The following is a 19,582-nucleotide window of genomic DNA, read 5'->3' as shown; positions in this document are numbered from 1 at the left end:
CACTGAAAACTGATTGCTGATTGAGTTTGGAGTGGTGAATGGGATGCAGCGCTGCACAACTGTGCTAAAAAGCTGTCTTGTGGTCTCAGCATCATGTGTAATATAAACTATGTTTAGGTTTGAATGGATTCAAATTCAATCACAGTCCAGCAAGCAGAACTATATGTGTTTATGAACTTTGTTAAACTTGTGAGCTTCAAAGCAAAATGCAAATAATTGGTTTCAGAAGGCAAGTCAAAGTTTAACATGATCAAAGTTAAATGACGGAAGAACCTTTTACTCCTTTTAAAGTTTGATCGTTAGCCAGTTATTCTGTCTCTCAACACATTCCTTGTTCTCATAAAGACACAGAAAAAAGTCATTTCCCCTACGGCCTTTTAAAACATTTTCCTAAGAAAATGAGCCTTTGTATAATCACAGAAAGCAAGATGGACAGTTTCCATTACTAGGTCCTTGTAATTAAAGGATTTATACTAATAGCAAATTTATCATAATTCCTGTTGGCTATCAAGTCCTTGACAGGCTATTTCATTTCAGCACAGTGTTTCATTTTAAAGCCTTCAGGTTACAACAGTGTCTTTGCCTTGACATCTAAACCCCTGTAATGAGATATGTACGCGCACACTGATCTGAGTGGCCAACACACACACACACACACACACACACACACACACACACACACACACACACACACACACACACACACACACAATTTACAAAAGCAATCTTCCGGATCATACTGGCCATGTGGGTCAGGCAAAGCCACACATGCTAAAACATGTAGATACACACCCATAAGGAGCTTATTAAAACTTTAGCCAAACAATATGCTTCTTGTTCAAACCTAATAGAGGTCTGAGGTTGCCATGTACAATTTAACTAGCAAGCACACAAACACTCCTCTACAGAACATCCAATCAGACAAACACCATTCATGCACACACATTCACATGCTAACTCTAATGACCAAACACAATCACATTTACGTTACATATCATATGGTCCCCACTCTGAATATCATTACGGCAGTCTGTCTGCGCTCCAAAATGAATGTTAAGAAAAAAAAACTTCTCTCTGAATAAAATAGGGGCTGGTGGCTTTGATCATCAAGGATTGAAATAAATCCCTCTGCAAATTCAGAGTTATTTTTTACATGTGTATCAGACTTACCAAAGACGGGGATATGAGTTGTAGTCGACTTTGATATTGTGTTATTAAAAAAGGGGGGGCTGGCGATATGCCAAAAGATGGTTTTCTTTCTGCATAAACTTAAAATCAAAATTCTAAATTATTTTTTTTCTTTTAAAGATTATAAGCCTTTCCCCAATAATTTAGCATACATGAGCAAGAGCATCCAACAAAAGAAAAGCACCAATAGTGAGTTTATTATCCTTTCGCTTTATTATTGCAATGATAACAAGATAGCAGCACTTGCAATGGTTTCATGTTGTGTTATTTGGAAATTCTGAACAAAACAAAATGACACAAGTAAAATAAGGGACATGCTTACAATATCATATATTTTAAAATGGTGAAAGTGCCAGTGTAACACTGCCTTCTTCCAAGAGATTGATCTTAATAGTGTTAGAAAGGCATAAATGTTGCAAGGCTAGCAAGTGTTTTCATTTATAATCAAGCTATGTCGCATCCAGACACTGACAAAGGTGACCAAAAAAATATAATAAAAAATAAAAAAGCTATCATAAATGTTGAGTTTAAAAAAGAGATGCTAAGAACCCAAGAAGATTGTTCTGCCTGACCAGAGAAACTGTAAGTATGTGACTCATAAATCTGATATTGGTTTACACAAAAAAAGCAAGTCTTTTTTTTTTTTTTTTTTGGCGAAGCAGATGTTGAAAAAAAAAATTAAGTTGAAGTCCTATATTAACGTGCAGTCTTGAGTTTTTTGTTTTTGTCTTTATTCCCCCATTAATTTAAATGGTTCTGCTGTCAGAGATCAATGTTTCAGTATAATTACAGTAGCGTATCATAAGTAGCATTTCTTAAAAGTGGTCTGGTCAGTGTGTTGACCCAAGTGGACAACTTTCAAAGCCCAGTTCAAAACCAAGTCACCAGATAATTCCATCCATTATCATCCATGGGTATGTCATCCATTCCATCAATGGCATACCCAAAGTTTGGTGGAGTGAGGAATAATTGTTCATAGGTCTGATTGTCTGATTGTTGAGGTTTCTTTATATTATTGTAGCGTCTTTACTTTACAATATAAAGCTCCGTGAGATGACTGTTGTTGTGATTTGGTGCAATGAAAATAAAACTGAATTGAATTTCAAAAAAGGTAAAGGACACTTTAAGGGCGTATGTAGCCCCATAAATATGGACTTGAGTTCTGCAGCTAAAGGAGGGTGTCCTCCTTCATACTGCAGCATATTTTTGTACCTGTTTGCCTTCCTAATAATTTTAAATATAATGAAAACTTGCTATTGATGTTATTCAAACAGTTTTGATGATGATGCATTTCAGCTACAAACAGAACTTCACAGCAGCCATAGAGGGAAGAGAATTTTGTGGCAATGCTTTAATACATCAAACACACTCAATGCCATTAGTTTCACAGAGACAACTATTTGTTCAGATGTTTTGTTTCTATTTTTGTTTAATGCGTGCATATGAGCCAATCCAAAAGCGATCACAGGAGACCACTTCCCAAAGTGGGAACTACAGGGGACCCATAGAAACCTGGCTCCTCTGCAAGTTACCCCTGAAAATATGACTTATGAAGTTCTGGGAAATATAAATATTAACAATAGTCTCCTTCATCACCATGTATTTATATTTACTGGTATGTAATTGGTATTGTAAAACTCTCTGTCACAAGTCACTGTGGTGCTGTGTGTACAGCAGTGTGTACTTTTTATCTGATTTCATAGAATTCATATTATTACTCAGGGCTTAATTTATAAATCAGGTGCTCTTATACCACAGAGAGGGTTCTGGTGGGCGAGGAGAGAGAAAAATTGATGGAATGCAAAAAAACAAAGCAAGACATATGCTTGCTTATTAAACAAATCGAAACCAAAATGCCATCATGCAGAATTTATTATTATCATTATTATTATTATTATTATAATACACTTTACAAGTGCGCAAGTAGCAGAGATCTGCTCTGAAATGCACTGGAGGACACGTGTATGAGTGTGAGCAAGGTGTGTGAGGTGGAGCCGTAAGGTTGAATGCTTGATATTAGTATTTTACCAAATGGTTCATAAATGAAATCCTGTGGTTACAAATGAAACACAGCACACCAAACTAATGTGAAGCTTCAGGCTGGACAGTTAACGGAGAAACGTATTTGTACTGTAGAAAAATCCAACTGAAGAGACGGTTACATATTTAAGCCAATATTCAAACCAAATTAGTCAGTCAAAACAAACACCACAGTAAAAATGGCTAAAATAAATAAATTAAAATAAGTAGTATCAAATAAAGACTAAAATAAACCACACTAAACCTCACAACGCCAGATTACAGTTCAAACTTTACTAAATGCGTAACACAGCCACATTCAGCAAAAAGTACTGCAGGAGTATTCATTCCTGTCATTGCAGTACTCACAAGCGATGATGTTGCCATAGCGATTCTTGTTGCGGTTCTCATCCTTCTTGGCTGTTTCCCAGGGTGCTGTCTGTCCCTCTGCCAGGGCCTAAACATACACATGTCCACATGCATGTGCAGACAGACAGACAGACACACACACACAGACACACACATAGTTTCATATTCAAGTATGAACACACAGAAATATGCAAGCACATATGGTCTGATGCCTAGAGCTTGTATACTGACACATGGGCTGGCAGAAGTTGAAACAGTAAAATGAATATGAATATGAATGAAAAGACAATCAACAGTCCGTGGCTTAAACATAACTACACTCTCACAGAAAAAAAAGGATAAAGGCAGTGATTATTATTTGTCAACCTGGATGTACAAAAGTTAGACTTTCCAGTCAGTAAACACACTACAGAACTTCTGGTTAGATATTTTCTAATGGCATAATACCAGATTTATCAGTCCCAACTGGATCACTACTTTAGCCAGGTAACTGTTCTGCCAAATTTCAGCTAAATATGAGATATCTAATCAACAGACCAACAGACAGGGTTGAAAACATAACCTCATTCCAGCTTTACTGGCAGAGGTAATCTGCTTAAATTCCTACACTGAATTAAAAAAAGCAACTACCAGCAAGCTGCAACTTTACAGAAGAGGGAAGACGTTTTTTTAATTTGTTTTTGGATTTTTTTTTGTCTTTTTTTAATATTTGAAATCAAAATGCACAGGTAAATAGAAGGAAAGCTGAAAAAAAGACAAAAACTTTGAGTTCACTGTTCTGCTGCTTTGGTCTGAAAGACATTATCCTTTCAGCCCTTTGCTGGAGGAGAGAAGACAGATTGTTCTTACTCCCTGCTGTGATACGGGCCTATGTGACAAACCTTGCAAACATGGCAAGGACAAAATGTGTATGTGTGTGTGGGTGTGCTTGTCATTGCATTCGTGCATTCTCATTACTCATTTGTCTATGCACACTTTTGTTGAAATATTTGTATGTGTGAATGTGTACTATGATTTATTGAAAATGCGTGTGTGTGTGCCTGTGTCTGCGCGTGCACATGTATAAGATCACTCTCAAGCTTGCATTAAGCAACCAAACCCCAACTCCCAAAAGCTGCCATATGGACACTGAATTATTTTAAAATAATCCGTACTGCTCATTCATATGGGCACACAAACACACATTCTCACTACAGGGACAAGAGGACAGTCCTTTTTTAGTCCATTAACAGCTTAAGAACAGACAACAGCATTCACTTTTGAACAGCGTTATGACCTATATACACAGACATGCACATACACACACACACACACAAACTAGACAATACAAACACATTGTGACAGAAAGACAAACACCTAAACTTGTTGCTCAGTCAAGCAGAAAATGGATTGTTTCAAGTGGCATATGCGTCTGAGTCCAATATGTGTGTCTGTGCATGTGTGTGAGAATGCGTGTGTGTGTGGACTGTAAGTAGGACTTTCCACTGTTGCACAGTTCATGTTTATTTACCAAAAAGACAGAAAATTGTGTCGTCCTCTAATGTTAGTTAGAAGCTCCATGTGTGATAGCATGTGAGAGCAAGAGAGTGAGATTGTGCGTGTGTGCATGTATAAGAGAGAGAACATTTGCATGAGGTGTGGGTTGGCTGTATTTTCTTGACCTGAAAACATAACACAGTTTTAATCAGACTCTTCTTATTTGAATTCTATTGCTGATTGGGATTATTAGTATTTTGTATAAAATCACTGAGTAGGTGGACCACACACACAGTCTCTGTTGCACTGCTGAGTGGGTGCTTTAGGTTTTTCTGCAGTAAGAGTTCAATTAAATAAAATATTCCATTTACAATATAATTATGGTGGAATTAATTATTTACACTTTTGATCTGCATCATCCAAAAACTCTCCACCGAACTAGGGGTACTATATATTTTTGGACTACATCACATGAAGGGTAAAGATATAATAGCTAGTTAACTCGTCCACCCTATGAGGTGTCAAACAATGTGGAATATTACTTTAGAAGTAAAAGGTGTAATCCCAGTGAGGAGCTAAATGTTGACAGTGTGGCTTCTGTTGGTGTTAGTGGGGTTAATGGGTTTCAACAATGGAGGTCACATCGCATGCAGAGACAAGGACAGGAAAGCTCCATATGGGTTGCGGTGACAGATGAAGACACACGCGTACAAGGACACACACACAAACACACGCACACCCAAAATACTGGAGACAGCTGGAGAGAAATTGTCTGGGTTTAGTAGCTTCCTCTAGAAAACTCAATTTGCTATAGACACTATACGGTTGCGGGTGAAAGGACAGGGAATGATAGAAGAGGGTGTTGGAGTTACTTATATACAAGTTTTGATTAACCGTAGGATAGACAGGACTAAAGTTGTTGTGACATTTAAATAACAAGAAACATACATTAAATGGGACATTGTCTTTTAAAACTACCTCAAAAGTAAATCCTACATCTGATGAAATGACTGAAAAAGTTAGAGGTGGGGCCCTCTATACTGTCTAGTGTCTCCTTTTAATCTCTGAGATTAAATAGATAGACCTGGTAGCTACCAGCTCTTTTTCTCTCTCTCTCTCCCTCTCTCTCGCTCTAATGTACACACACAGAGGCATACACACATTCAACAATAAATCACATTTGCTCTCCCCTGAAACGTATCAGTGGGTTTAAACCAAAATGACAGGAAGCAAATGAAAATATAACGTACGGTATCACGGAGGGACAATTTTCAACACGCAAGCAGAGTCAGTAATAGAAAATATTCATTCTTATGAGAGTGGGAGGTTGAAGGAGATAGAGGAAAAACAGAGTCTCTCTCATGCCTTTTCAAAGATTTATTTCTAGTGACAGAGATGAGGCAAATGAAGGGAAAATAAAATAAAGACAGTAAGGAAGAATAGATTGGTAGTGGAATAAATGAATGAAATCTGGGAATCTGGATTTGGGAGTAAAATGAGGGTATGGCAGAGCGCCAGTGACAAAGAATGATTATGAAAATGTCTATATGTGATAAACTGTGCTCTAAACAAACAGTCGGCAGAGACAGACAGATAATGCACCACTCGTGTATGAAGAGACCGCACAACAGAATGTCATTAAAAGAGAATTGATGGCAAAAAGTGAGGAACAGAAATGAAAGAAAATGGTAAAAATTAAAGCAGGATGGTATTTCAAAGCAGAGCAATAAAGGAAAGACTGATAGTTTGAGTAAAAGAAAACTAAAGAAAAACTTGCTGAAAATGTAAGAGAAAAGATTAGGCATTGGTTTTCGCTAAGTAAAAAACCCCAGAAAAAACTAATTAAAAAGAAAAGCAGCAGCAAATGCAAAGAAAAAAGTTTGCTACAACATCTGCTTGTTCAATTTTCAAATATTGATGAGATGAAGAGTTAATAATTGATAGCTTGCCTTTGCATTAAACTAAATTCAATCTCACACTTTCATTCAGGAACAAAAAAAGACCAACACACAGTTGTCGCACAACTTGGCAGCAACAACAGTAAGAGAACATTTAAGGCTACTTTTGCAAAAGAGGCCACTCATATTCCCAATTTACTGCTAAACTGCTACTGCTAAGCTATAGCTATGACCTTTGACATTATTACTAATAGAAGCATTACTGTCACTCTCAGTATAAGTTCCTGTGTGTGTGTGTGTTCACCTCATATTCCTCCTTAAAACCATAGCCTTGGCCACATTTCATCTGGGTGATGTGTTGCAGGAGGTCTGCTACTCGAATAGCTGGTTGAAACTGGCCTGCCTGGAACTGACCTGCAGAAACAGAAACGTTTTACAGAGAGAGAGAAAAATGAGTGCATAAACACAAAGATGAATAACAAGTACGTGGGAAGGTGAGTGGGTGGGTGGATGAACGGATTAATGCAAGGATCCTGAAACTTGTTCTACCAAATTGCATTTCACTCTTTATGAAGTTCATTCATTCTGATTCTGAGAAATTCTGATCCATTCTCTAAATTACCCTAAATTTGCTCAATGAACAAAAACTTACTCAAAAATACTAAACGGAACACACAGAACCAGAGCTACTGGCTAACTCCTTAACTCCTAGACGACTACATGGCTGAATGACTGCAATGTTTTTTCCTTCTTTTTTCTTTTTCAAATCTGAGATATATAGTATGTTTTACAAATTGTCAAATATGTACGTGGCTGTGAAAACATATTTTCTTTCGTATTTACCTGATATGTCAATGTTATACCTCCAAACAAAGAAAGGGACCACCTAACTGAGGGACTATTTAAAACAGTCCACATACCACTCTGGTAGGAGATCTCCACCGACTCGCATCCTCCATAGGGAAAACTCTGCAGGGTCAAAGAGGGCTGGGAAAGGGAAGGCTGGCTACTATCTGTTAGAGAGAGAGAGAGAGCCATAGATGGAAGTGAGACGGGCAGAGTGATTAGCAACATTTACACCAAGTACAGACATTCTGTCCTGTACCATATGTAGACACTTAAAAAACAATCATTCCTCCTTTAAGTGACAAGTTATGAAGTAAAGGCGTTAAGTAACTTATCCCTAATTGGTGAACAGAATGCTAGGACACTTAAATTAAACATCTGTCCTCATTAGGGGTAATGACAGAATTGATTGGATGAATGTGTGGTGTCTAATAGTGAGCAAAGGTGGAGGGATAAATGAGAGTTCAGGGGACTGAGCTGTGACTGGAACAAAAAACCCCAAAACAATTTATATTTTCAGGTTGGGCATAATACATTTGCAAGGATGTGGGAACCTAAAACATAGCTGTTGTATTCATTTTTCACTAGAATAAACAAGCAGAATGCTCCGGTGTGACTACTTAATAGAACCTTTATTTGTTTTCAGCAGTTACTTCCTCTTTTTAGAGCTGTACAAGTCACCTTTTGCACCTCAGCCAACCAAGTAAAATGTGATATTTTCTCTAAGGGAAAATTTACAAATGGACAAAACAGAAAGACACCAAAAGAGGGAGCAAAGTGAGAAGACTATCTGCAAACCCAACTCGGGAAATGTTGGGATAGTTGAATAAAAACAGAACGCAAAGATCTGCAAATTTCATAAATTCACAAAACGTATCAGATGTTTCAACTGTGGCATTTTACTATTTCGTGAAAAGTACTTGCTCATTGTAAATTTGATGGTAACAACACATCTCGATTTATGTTTCCCACTGTCCCGACTCTTTTGGAATTGGGGTTGCATGTATACTGAGTAAAAAGCAATAGTGAGAGGAGTAAAGGAGAGTATGAAAAAAAGAGAAGAAAGAAACTGAATTTGTTGTGTGACATCTGTGTCAGATTATCTTAGCTGTGAAATCTTCTCAACATAGCTTTAATAAATAAACATTTTGTTGAGTGATGGGGTAACATGGCTTATATGCCGATACTTTCAGTCTCAACTGTTCTGTCTCACTTCTGTGGGTTGTAATGTGAAACGGCTTGACTCTTCTTTTTCTGGCTGCTCCCTTTAGGGGTCACCACAGCGGCTCATCTTCCTCCATCATCCTATCTCTACCATCCTCTCTGTCACACCAGCCCTCTGCATATCCTCTACAACCATGAGCCTGCTTTGAGGCCTTGCTCTTCTTATCCTGCCTGGCATCTCAATATGCAACATTTTTGTTCAATATATACACTTTCCCTTCTCTGCACGTGTACAACCCACCTCAGTGTGATATACTAATTTCTGAGTTTTCAACTCTTTGTTAGTGCCACTGTCTCAACTAGAGCAGGGCGATATGACCAAAAATATTTATCACGATATACATTTGAAAATGTGCGATAACGATATAACTGACGATATAATTGACACTAGACAAAATACTTTACAACTCCACAACTTTATTAGTGCAAAAAAAAAAAAAAACAGCAATGTATTTTCACTTAAACAAGCAGCTCTTTTTTATGTGCATTAAAGTTATATAAAAATGTAACAGTGCAAATGCAAATTCCTTGCTGACAGTTTAACCAAAAGGCATTTCCAGTGGAAATTGGCCGACATATCCTCAGCATAACCATGTATAATATCCACAAAACTTAAAAAGAGGTTATACACACACAATGCGGTAATATTATGTTGAACCACAGTACGCATCACTCCGCGAGGCTCCTGCCTACGATAGCTATAATGCTCCGACAGTCCATCAAGCGGTGCGGGTTCGTAGCTTAGCAAAGTCGTACTAAAACCTTTGACAGATTTTCGAGCGCCGCGTACCACATAAAATCGTTTCAAGGTCAGTAAACACAACCAGAATTCATCCATAAGGCACACGGGATTATAAGGGGCACTGTCGACTTTCAGAAAAATCTAAGGATTGATTTTAAGTGTGCCGTATTTTCCAAAAAACACGGTAATAACGACGGCCCGCTAGCACGCTCTACCAAAAATTGTGCTTTGTTGTGTATCTGATGGACGAAAGCTAAACCAGTTCCACACCACTGAAGTTGCAGCATTTTTACAAACCAATTCTGGTTCATCCGTTTCATTCAACGATCCGCTTTCGCCCTTCTCATTCTCCGTCGCCATACTTTTTCCGCCATGTGCGTATGAAAACAAAGGCACTGCGCATGCGCGTTTTACCCATATTCTATTGCGATATTCATTTTCTTATCGTTGCCCAACATTATACCGGTATTACCGTGAACGGTATGATATGACCCAGCCCTAGTCTCAACACTATAAATGATTACATGTCTCTCTACCATCTTGTAAAATGTCACTTTCACTCTTATCCTTCTGTCACAAATAACCCCAAATAACCTCTCTACCCACTCCATCCTGCCTAGCACCCTTCTTCACCTCTCTTGTCAGTTGCTTTGGACGGTTGACCCCAAGTATTGACACTCATTTGCCTTGACTCTATTCTTTGCATGTACACATTTCCACTCGTCTCTTTCGCATTCACACACATATATTCTTTCTTGCTTCTACTGACTTTCATTCCTCTTTATAAGTGCATACCTCCACCCCTTTCCACCTGTTCCCTACTCTAATTACAGATCACAATATCATCTGCAAACATCAAAGTCCATGGAGACTCTTTCCTGACCTCATCTGTCAACTTGTCCATCACCGTAGCAAACAACAAGGGACTCAGAGCAGAGCCATGTTATCCCACCCTCACCTTACACCTATCTGTTACTCCAACCAGACACCTCACCACTGTCTTGCTGTCTTCATCCATGTCCTGCACGACCCGCACATACTCTGCCATTCCTCACTTCCTCACAGTTCCTCTCTTGGCACCCTATCATATACTTTCTCTAGATCCTCAAAGACACAGTGCAACCCCATCTGACTTTCTCTGTATTTCTCTATCAACACTATCAAATAAAACACCACATCTCTATTTTAGACGGGCAAAAAAGTCACTGCCCTCTCTCCTAGACATCTCTGTGCCTCCACAGGTATGTCATCTATATCAACTGCCTTTCCACTCTTTATAGCTGTCTTCACTCCCACCTTACGAATCTTTTGCACTTAATGATTTGCTTGCTGTGTTCCATTATGTTTGTTATGGCCATGTTTTGAATATGTTTTCTTGAAATAACTATGTGCATGTTAATGTTTCACTTTAAATTTAATAACAGTTTTAAGGTTTTCCAGAAACTAAATAATGAAGACTGAACCTGCTGGGTAGGTCTTTCACAAGGTCGTATTTGGGTATGTGTGCTCAGGACAAAATAAAAGGTGGTGAAAGAAGTCTGCAAAGTGTTTCAAAATAGCTGAGAAATTCTGTTGCTTGAAATAAAAGACTACAAGACACAATAAGAAGGTGACAAAATTATGGGGAATGAAAGAAGAGCTGTTGACTTGAGAAAAACACAGTGGTGGAGAAAATGGGAAAGAAGGCAGATGAGGGGGAAAGGTGAAAGAAAGACAGGTGTAAGGAGAGGAGGAAACAAGGAGAAAGGTCAGGACAGACAGACTGTCTGCTCGCAGAAACAGAACTGGGGTGCACTACGCTTGCCTACTTTACACAATCATGTCAGATAAGTCCAGTTGAGACTTTAGCACTTACGTTAAAAGCTAAATCTGATTTACACCTCTTTTAATTTTACACCTTTAAGAAAAAAATAATTAAGTTACTGTAACTCTGTGGTTGAAATAATTCCCAAATTTTCATAAATAGCTCTAAAAAGAAGATTTTTGGTAGCCAGGAGTAAATAATTTCAGTAATCTCTAAATTCAGAGATCATTTCATCAGTTTGACACAATGACTTAACTTCAATATAATTGCATGTGAAAATATGAATGATAGTTTTGGTGCACTGGATTTTCTCCTGTCATGCGCCCCGGGCATGATGTTCCTCTACATAAAGAGAAATAGCTCAGAGTATAGTCCATCTTACAATGCAGCTGAAATGAAACACACAGTTGTTCAAGCTCATACTTTCAAGCACAACATATTTTCAAATACAATCGGTGTGCTTTCATTTGCCGCTCTTTTTTTTCCTCTCATCATCTTCTTAGTTGTTTTTTTTTTTTGTAGCCACCATCCTGCTCTTTCATTTGCGCCTTTACAAGACACAAGAATATGTTTGTACGTTTTCTTAGTCTAGTCAGTTTAGTTTCTGATAGCCAAACGTAGCAATTTTATCCATCAGGTTGCCTCTTAATCACCATACTAACAGACACACACAGTATGTTGCCAGTGAGTTAGTAAAACGTGTACTGCTGGCCCCCAAAACAATACATAGAACCATACAAATATACAACCAGCGCAGGGGCCACATAAGTGTAAGTATCCACACAGAATACTTTTTTTTTGGCTAAATAACTCCCAAGCATGAAGGTCATACATGTGTTGTTGATGTGTATTATTTGTATGCAAATATTAACGTTTTTATATACTGTAAATGGATGTGTATGTACCTTTCAGTACTTGCTGTTTTGCATATGTGTGTGTGTGTGTGTGTGTGTGTGTGTGTAGGCACATGCACGTGTGCGTACATGTTAAACTCACCAAGGTCAAATATGCATTAAGCCAGGCATGAAATAGAGTCATAGCAGTAGCTCCACAACACTGACTATGATGAAGACATCTCAATGCTAATGGGGAGATTTATTGACCCCACAGGCACAAGGTTGTATGTGTGTGACAGACAGATATAAGGACGGAGCTGGGTGTGCACAGCTAGTGTGTGTTGACAGTGTGAGAGAGAGGGATTGATTTGAGTGAGGTGTGTGTGAGTGCGTGTGTGTGAAGGCCGTTTATGCTGTCGGTGAGTGTGTATGTTAATGCAGTCCTTCATGCTTGGCAGTGTGCTATATAAAGTTCCCTCCTCCCACCCTGTGACTTTATTAAGACTCAGTTATGGATGACTTCAAGTCAAAGTATCACTGTGTTAGCACTTAACTCCATCTTCAAAACTAGTGCGCCCATCTTTCTGCCTTTAAATCTATATTGTATACCCTTTTTCAAAGAGAGGCAAAATGTTCCCATTTAGCTCTGTAGTCTTCCAGGATTAAAAGCTTAGCCTTTTTGCTACAGTATATGCAATTAAATATCACAGGCATGACCACCACTATGTTCATCATATACTGCATATTATAAATTTAGATTGCTTTAAATTATATCTCACAGTCAGTTATGATTTTTTGTATGGCTATGGTTTGGCCTCACAAAAATAACTGACATCCACAACATTTTTTTCCAAGTAATATGAAAGAAGTGGCTTTATTAGCAACCGAATATCTGTATTTACAGAGAAATAAAAAATCAAATTCTGCTTTTATTCATTCGGCATGCATCGGCCAACACAGGCACAGTCACTGTAATTAGAGTAGTCAAACTATTATTCAAACGGAAATTGAAATTATGCTAAACAATACACACTATTAAAATATAACCATTATTTTCTACTTGGACATTTGTAGATGGAAATAAGTAGCAGACATGCCATTCTTGCTTTATTCTATCCCTATCTTAGTCCACTGTTCCGCATTACAACGTAATAATGCAACTCATTTTACATTCATTAAATACAGCATTTCATTTTAAATATGCCTACCATGATTCAATCGTTTTCTTCTAGCTACACATCCTAGCATGAAGAAACATCTGTTATATCAGGCATGCCTTTGTAAATGCACAGTTTCTTAAAATGCAAATAACACATTCTGCAAACATTACAGCACTAAAGGTCAAGAGCTGGAAACACTCTCATGCAGCTTGGAGACAGAAATCTTAGCAGCGAGCATTTAAAAAAAAGTGAGAAAGCTGTGGCTGGTAAGTTTATCTCTCTAGTTCTCTTCCTCTTTCTGTCTTTCAATGAAGCACAAGGTCAAGTTCAACTCCATTTCACTGCTGCACAGCCTGGCCGGTGAAATTCTCTTCGGTATGGATGAAAAATTGCTCAGATATTTGAAACACATTATAGCCGGTAGAAGAACAGTAAGCCGTTAACATAAAAGATGGAAAATACAAGTGCAACTGAGCTGTCCAGGGGAGGAGGGATGAAATGGAAAGCAAAAAAATGATAGAAATGCAGACAGCAATCAGTGGATGAAAGAGTGGAAAATGAAAAGAAATAAAGAGATCCCTTGAGCCCAAATATGTCTCCCAGTCAACAAACAATGTATAGTAAAATTGGCCTTGAAGGGAAGAGGGTACACATATGTTTGCCCAAAGGAGTCAGGTCTTTTACCATTACTTGCTGCTAAATGGTGCTAATATTTTCAAAAGAACAGAACACTTAATAGGGCTGGTCTTCGCCTATTAAAAAGCATAAATATAACACATGAAATGATTATAGGCAACTGAATGCATCAATTGTGCTAGACTTGACCCATCTTATGATCTTGTTTACCACCTTTAAAAAAAAAAAAGACTTAACAGTATTTTTTTTTTTGGTTGACACAATGGCAGAGTGGTTAGCACTGTTGTTATGTAGTTTACATGTGTCCCTGTGCAGGTTTCCTCCTGCCACAGTCCTCCTTCCAAACTGGCTCTTGGTATGCATGCGAGAGTGTGTGGTTGCCTGCCTCTCTATGTTAGCCCTGTGATGGACTGGCAGTATTTCCATGCCTTTCACCTTATGGCATGCCAAGTGCGTGGATGCATACTTTTTTAAAGCCTTAGTGGGTCTGAGTGATGAGCGACAAAGGATAAAAATGACAGGAGAGAAAAAAATTGAATCGATTTCTTAGATAAGGATCATGTCATTAATTAAAGTGCAGTTCGCTGATTGTGACTACAAATTCAGCTTAGAAGACTTTGAAATCCAGAAGAGAAGAAATGAAAAGAATGACAAAAAAAACAAAAATGGAGAAGGATTGGGAAATAAAGGGCGATAAATGACGGAAGAGAAAGAGCACCAGCAGAATATATATCTACTGAGGGTCACAGAGATCAACTGGTCTAGACAGTATCCCAGCGGTTTACCTCATTTCACCTCCCTTCTCATGACACAAGGCCAGAAATCACTTATTCACAAACTCCTCATAACTGTGTGTGCATGTGCACGAAAGCCTGCCTCTTTGTAACATAGAGACACCATAGTCGAACAGAGATAACTGTGTGTGGGTGGGTGTTTGTTTGTACATGAGTTACTTAAACTGTGATCTGTGAAGTCAGCACACAGAATAGTCTGCTTCATGAGAATTTCTTATTTAACAAAAATTGAGTCTTATCTTATCAAGTTAGCAACTGAGAGAGAAAGAAACAGGTGGCCAGAAAGCTTCTCCTACTTCTCTTTCCAGAAAAAGAAGCATCAACTTCAGATCCTTGTTTGCCACAGTTTGCTGTGTACTGTTATTCAGTTTGTTAGTATTGATGACTTTTGCCTGATGCATTGAAATAAAAATTAAAGCTAATAATACGTGAGTTATACTAGTTAAATGTCTTCATTTCAAAGCTGTCAAAAATCACATGTTTTTCAGTTACTCCTGATATAAGAAACCACTACTAATACTAATATTATTACTAAAAATAATAAGCCAACACATTCTTGAATCCAACCTACGAATCTGAAAATGCAATATGGCAGCAAAGAGGTTTGTTGGGGTTTTTTTAGTATTAAAAAATACAGATTTAATCTCACTGGGCCCTTTCTCTGTGGAGTTTGCATGTTCTCCACATGTTTGCGTGGGTTCTCTCCAGGTACTCCAGTTTCCTCCCACAGTCCAGACATGCAGTTAGTGGGGTTAGGTTAATTGGTGACTATAAATTGCCCATAGCTGTGAATGTGAGTGTGAATGGTTGTCTGTATCTGTGTTAGACATGTACCATCATCGGTGACCTGTCCAGGATGTACCCCCTGATCCTGATAAGGATAAGGGCTCCAGACACCTCAACCTAGTTTACATGTCCCTATTTTTATCCGCACCCTTTGATCTTCAGAATGCCAAGAAAAATAAATAAAATAAAATAAAATAAATCCTGGAGATATTCCTACTATGCATTTTCATTTGCTCATTGCATTTTCATCTGAAACCATTTTTTTTTTTTATATTGGTATTTTTAGTATGTTCCTATACCCTCGCACACTAAGCCTTACTGAATGAAGAAAAAAAAAACTGAAAAGGATCCCAGTCATTAAAGCAAACTGAGCCAACTAACTGCCGAAAAGGTCTGGTATGCTGGGTTTAGCTGTGGCTCCCCAGTCAAAAGGAAGTATGTCTGAGAGACCAGTAGACTTGAATATAAGCTGTGTAAGCAGGCAGTCAAGATGTGGCTGAAAAAGAGCACAGAGGTTCAATCTGCCTTAAGAGCATAAGGTTTAGAAAAGCTTTCTCTCAACCCTGCACTCACCTTCAATTACCCAGCAGTGCCACATTATGGCCAAACAAAATGACTACCATTAGCCATAATCACCTTACATGCAGCCTGATGCTATGCTGAACTGGACTGGGAAAATAATTGGCCCTCAGTAATATGGTTGGGGAAAAAAAGAAGAAGAGATATTTCCAATACGAGCAGGGCTGTGGATAGAAAATATGTGCTCTTTGCACAGGTGGTAACTCTGGACGATCATCAACTTTCATTGTGCCAGCAGCACGGTTGCTGTTAAGTGTTCTACTTACTTGCACTGCAAAATATTTTTTTGGAAAATGTCACGTCAACAAGGTCTTTGGACTGAATCGTTTCTTTCAGTAAAATATGCACTGAAAAAAATCAAGGATTCTTATCTTTTCATTATGTTAGTTTGCTCAAAATCTTTTCAGCACTTTTCCTGCGTATCATTTTTTTGAACAAAGATGTCCTTCACTCGTATGTATTGGCCCTTTTCAATCACAGCAGCTTCTTAAGGGACCTTAAATTGTTCATTAAAATGGAAGAACCTAGCTCTAAACTTAAACGCCATAAAGTATAGAACAAAGTAAAAGTCCAGGTGTTAAAAATATGTTAGGTACACACTGTTCTCATCAAAATCTACTCCCAGTATTAGTTTCCCATGCATGTACATACATGCATGTAAAACTTTTTAACAAATAATGGTTGTCATAGGACACTGGCACTTGGATCGCCTGCAACTTATATCTTGTCCTTATTAGCAAATGTTTTAGCAGTAGTATATATATATATATATATATATATATATATACAGTAAGAGTAGAAAAGGTACTGATAAAAAATACCCCAAAACCTGACATATTTACAGTTACCTATAGTAATGTGCTACTTCCACCAGGGCCAAAAAGGTGTCCTCCGGTCATCTTTTAACCACTAAGGCTGTGCTGTACTGATAACACTGATCACATAAACAAAGTGGACCCTGATCATGATTTAGGGGAGCAAATTAATATACTGAACAAATGATCCCTTTTAATGCACTTCTGCCTTCAGTCAAATTTAATCAAAGCCTTGAAATTTTGAAGCTGTAACCTTCTGTTGATTTGAGTTTTCCCAACTTTAAGGTTTTTAAAGGCAAGCAGGAATATGCAGAGGGGAATTTAAAATACAGATTTTTATTGTCTTTTTCTTGAGCTCCTATGCGTCTGTGTTTGCCATAGTATTTGTGCAACTGTGTGTACCTAATTAACCGCAGAAAGCTCCTGATCCATAGAAAAACATGACTTCTGTGTTAACAGCAGCAAAGGATTGTCCTTGGCAGGGTATAAAAGGCTGACACTTCCTTTGTGAACTGACAGAGAACAGTGTTGCGTAACCTCTTAACATACATCAGTGTCTGACAAATTGATTTTTAGACAAAAACGTGTTTGCACATAAAATGCACACTATGCCGCTGTGGCTTTGTACTGATCCACAGGATTTATGTCACATCAGTGTTAACACTGTGCTGGGTGTATGTGCATATGGATATTTGTGAGTGTGTACTCTGTGTATTTGTAACTTTGTGATGCGTTCTTGAGTCTTCATCTATATATTTGCATTTTTGTCTATATCGTGCAACAAAAACTTAAGGCGAAAAACAGCAAGGTTGTGTGTGCATTTCTATGGAATACCCTTTGCGGAGCCAAAAAAAAACACCTGAGTCTAAACACACATGCCCTCCTGCTGCCCCAGAAAAAAACAAAACAAAGCAAAAAAAAAAAAAAAGGAAAAGAAAGAAAAAAAGCTTTTCTTTGCATAGTGGATTTATTCAAGCTCCTTTTACTTCCCTTTGATCCTTCAATCTGTATGTCTCTTTTACTGTCTTCTTAATAACTTTCTCTCTCTCTCTCTCTGCACCTATCTCAGCTCTTCCTGAAAGCTATTGAAAAATGATCCCCACTAGCATCATTGAGGCTCCTGCTACTATTATCCATTTTGAAAAGCCTGAATGGCATTGAAATGTATTTAAATGTAGGAATCTTACTTTTAAAGTAATATGATTTTTATCCATTTATTATAGATTGAAGTTCAGCTGCCTTTAGAAGTCAAAAAAAGAACTATTGGACTCATTAGAAATTAAAGTGTTAAAGTGATAATGTATGACCAGAGAAAAAATTATTAAAAGGGTATTTTAACATTCAGTCTTGCAGTGATTTATATGTACTATTTGCTGTCTGCTTGGTCAATTTGGTTCAAGCGTAGATTTCACATTGTTTTCCTGTCTTGCAACAGAGGCTGTTTGGTTTGTACTTTAAATTTATGGTCAATAGAAGACATCAAAAGTATGTGGATTTCTTTAAGTTAAGTTAGGGTATTACAGACTGAAAATAATGAAAACACTGCCATTTTAAATATATTTAAAACTATCTTAGAAAGTTAGTAAAAGGATGGAAGTCTTCTGACCACTATGCTTACAATGTATAAATACATTGAGGTTATTATTGCACTATTTCACAAATGACTTTAGTAAGGTCAGTTCTGTTAACTAATAGATACATGTCGACATGGATTAAATGGAAAAGAAAACTTATGCTAAAATGGAAGGTACTGATTCATATTGTCTGGTTTATTTCTATTTTTAACATCTGTATTTCCTATTCCTCTCTCTTTCCTCTTTTTTCTCTTCTACACTCTGCCTTGTTACCTTGGATAATGATGTTGATGATAATAACCTAAATTGTTATGCTTAGGATGATGTGCAACCAACACCTACACTGCTGCTATATGATGACTACAGATGACATTTATGCAGGAAGAGATAAACTTTATAAAATCCAGGAAACCTTTTTTTTTTTTTTTCATTTCTTAGACCTTAAAAATATGTAAACTCTGCTATTTATTTTTTCACTGGATGAAATCTATTTTTTTTCTATATTTTGTGTATTAATTGTAGTGGATTTTTCTTTGAGTAATGATCAAAGTTTCATTTTACATCCCTTGATTTTCGAACTGTAGTAAGAACAGATGGTTCCATAAAACACTAATGTCATACCATGAAGATGTATGACAGCAAATTTGTGCCATTGCACAAATCGCTCAAGCATTTGTTTGCATTCTGCTTCATCATGCCTTGATGTTTCATCGGCAAATGGCACAGACACCTCTGTACCGACTGCATGAATTGCAGAAAAGAAGCTCAAATACATTAAAGTTGGATCACTGCTATAGAATAAAAGTTGTATTTTTCTACAACTGTCTACTTTGCTT

General features: G+C 37.6%; 1 protein-coding gene across 12 annotated transcripts in view; it reads right to left on the bottom strand.

Annotated features, from left to right (window-relative positions):
- ptprt (protein tyrosine phosphatase receptor type T) overlaps window positions 1-19,582 on the bottom strand; it is a 304,970-nt gene that overhangs the window by 44,327 nt on the left and 241,061 nt on the right. For all 12 annotated transcript variants that reach the window (XM_063473709.1, XM_063473699.1, XM_063473701.1 and 9 more), the window contains 3 exons: window positions 7,871-7,963; window positions 7,255-7,364; window positions 3,577-3,664 (listed from right to left, as the gene is read on the bottom strand). In XM_063473709.1, the coding sequence (XP_063329779.1) occupies window positions 3,577-3,664; window positions 7,255-7,364; window positions 7,871-7,963 (291 nt within the window). The remainder of the gene's footprint in view (window positions 1-3,576; window positions 3,665-7,254; window positions 7,365-7,870; window positions 7,964-19,582) is intronic.

The sequence above is a fragment of the Pelmatolapia mariae genome, linkage group LG5, assembly GCF_036321145.2.
Source record: "Pelmatolapia mariae isolate MD_Pm_ZW linkage group LG5, Pm_UMD_F_2, whole genome shotgun sequence".
Classification (NCBI taxonomy): Eukaryota; Metazoa; Chordata; class Actinopteri; order Cichliformes; family Cichlidae; genus Pelmatolapia; species Pelmatolapia mariae.
Note: the sequence above shows the minus strand (reverse complement) of the source record. Positions and strands in the feature narration are given on the sequence as shown.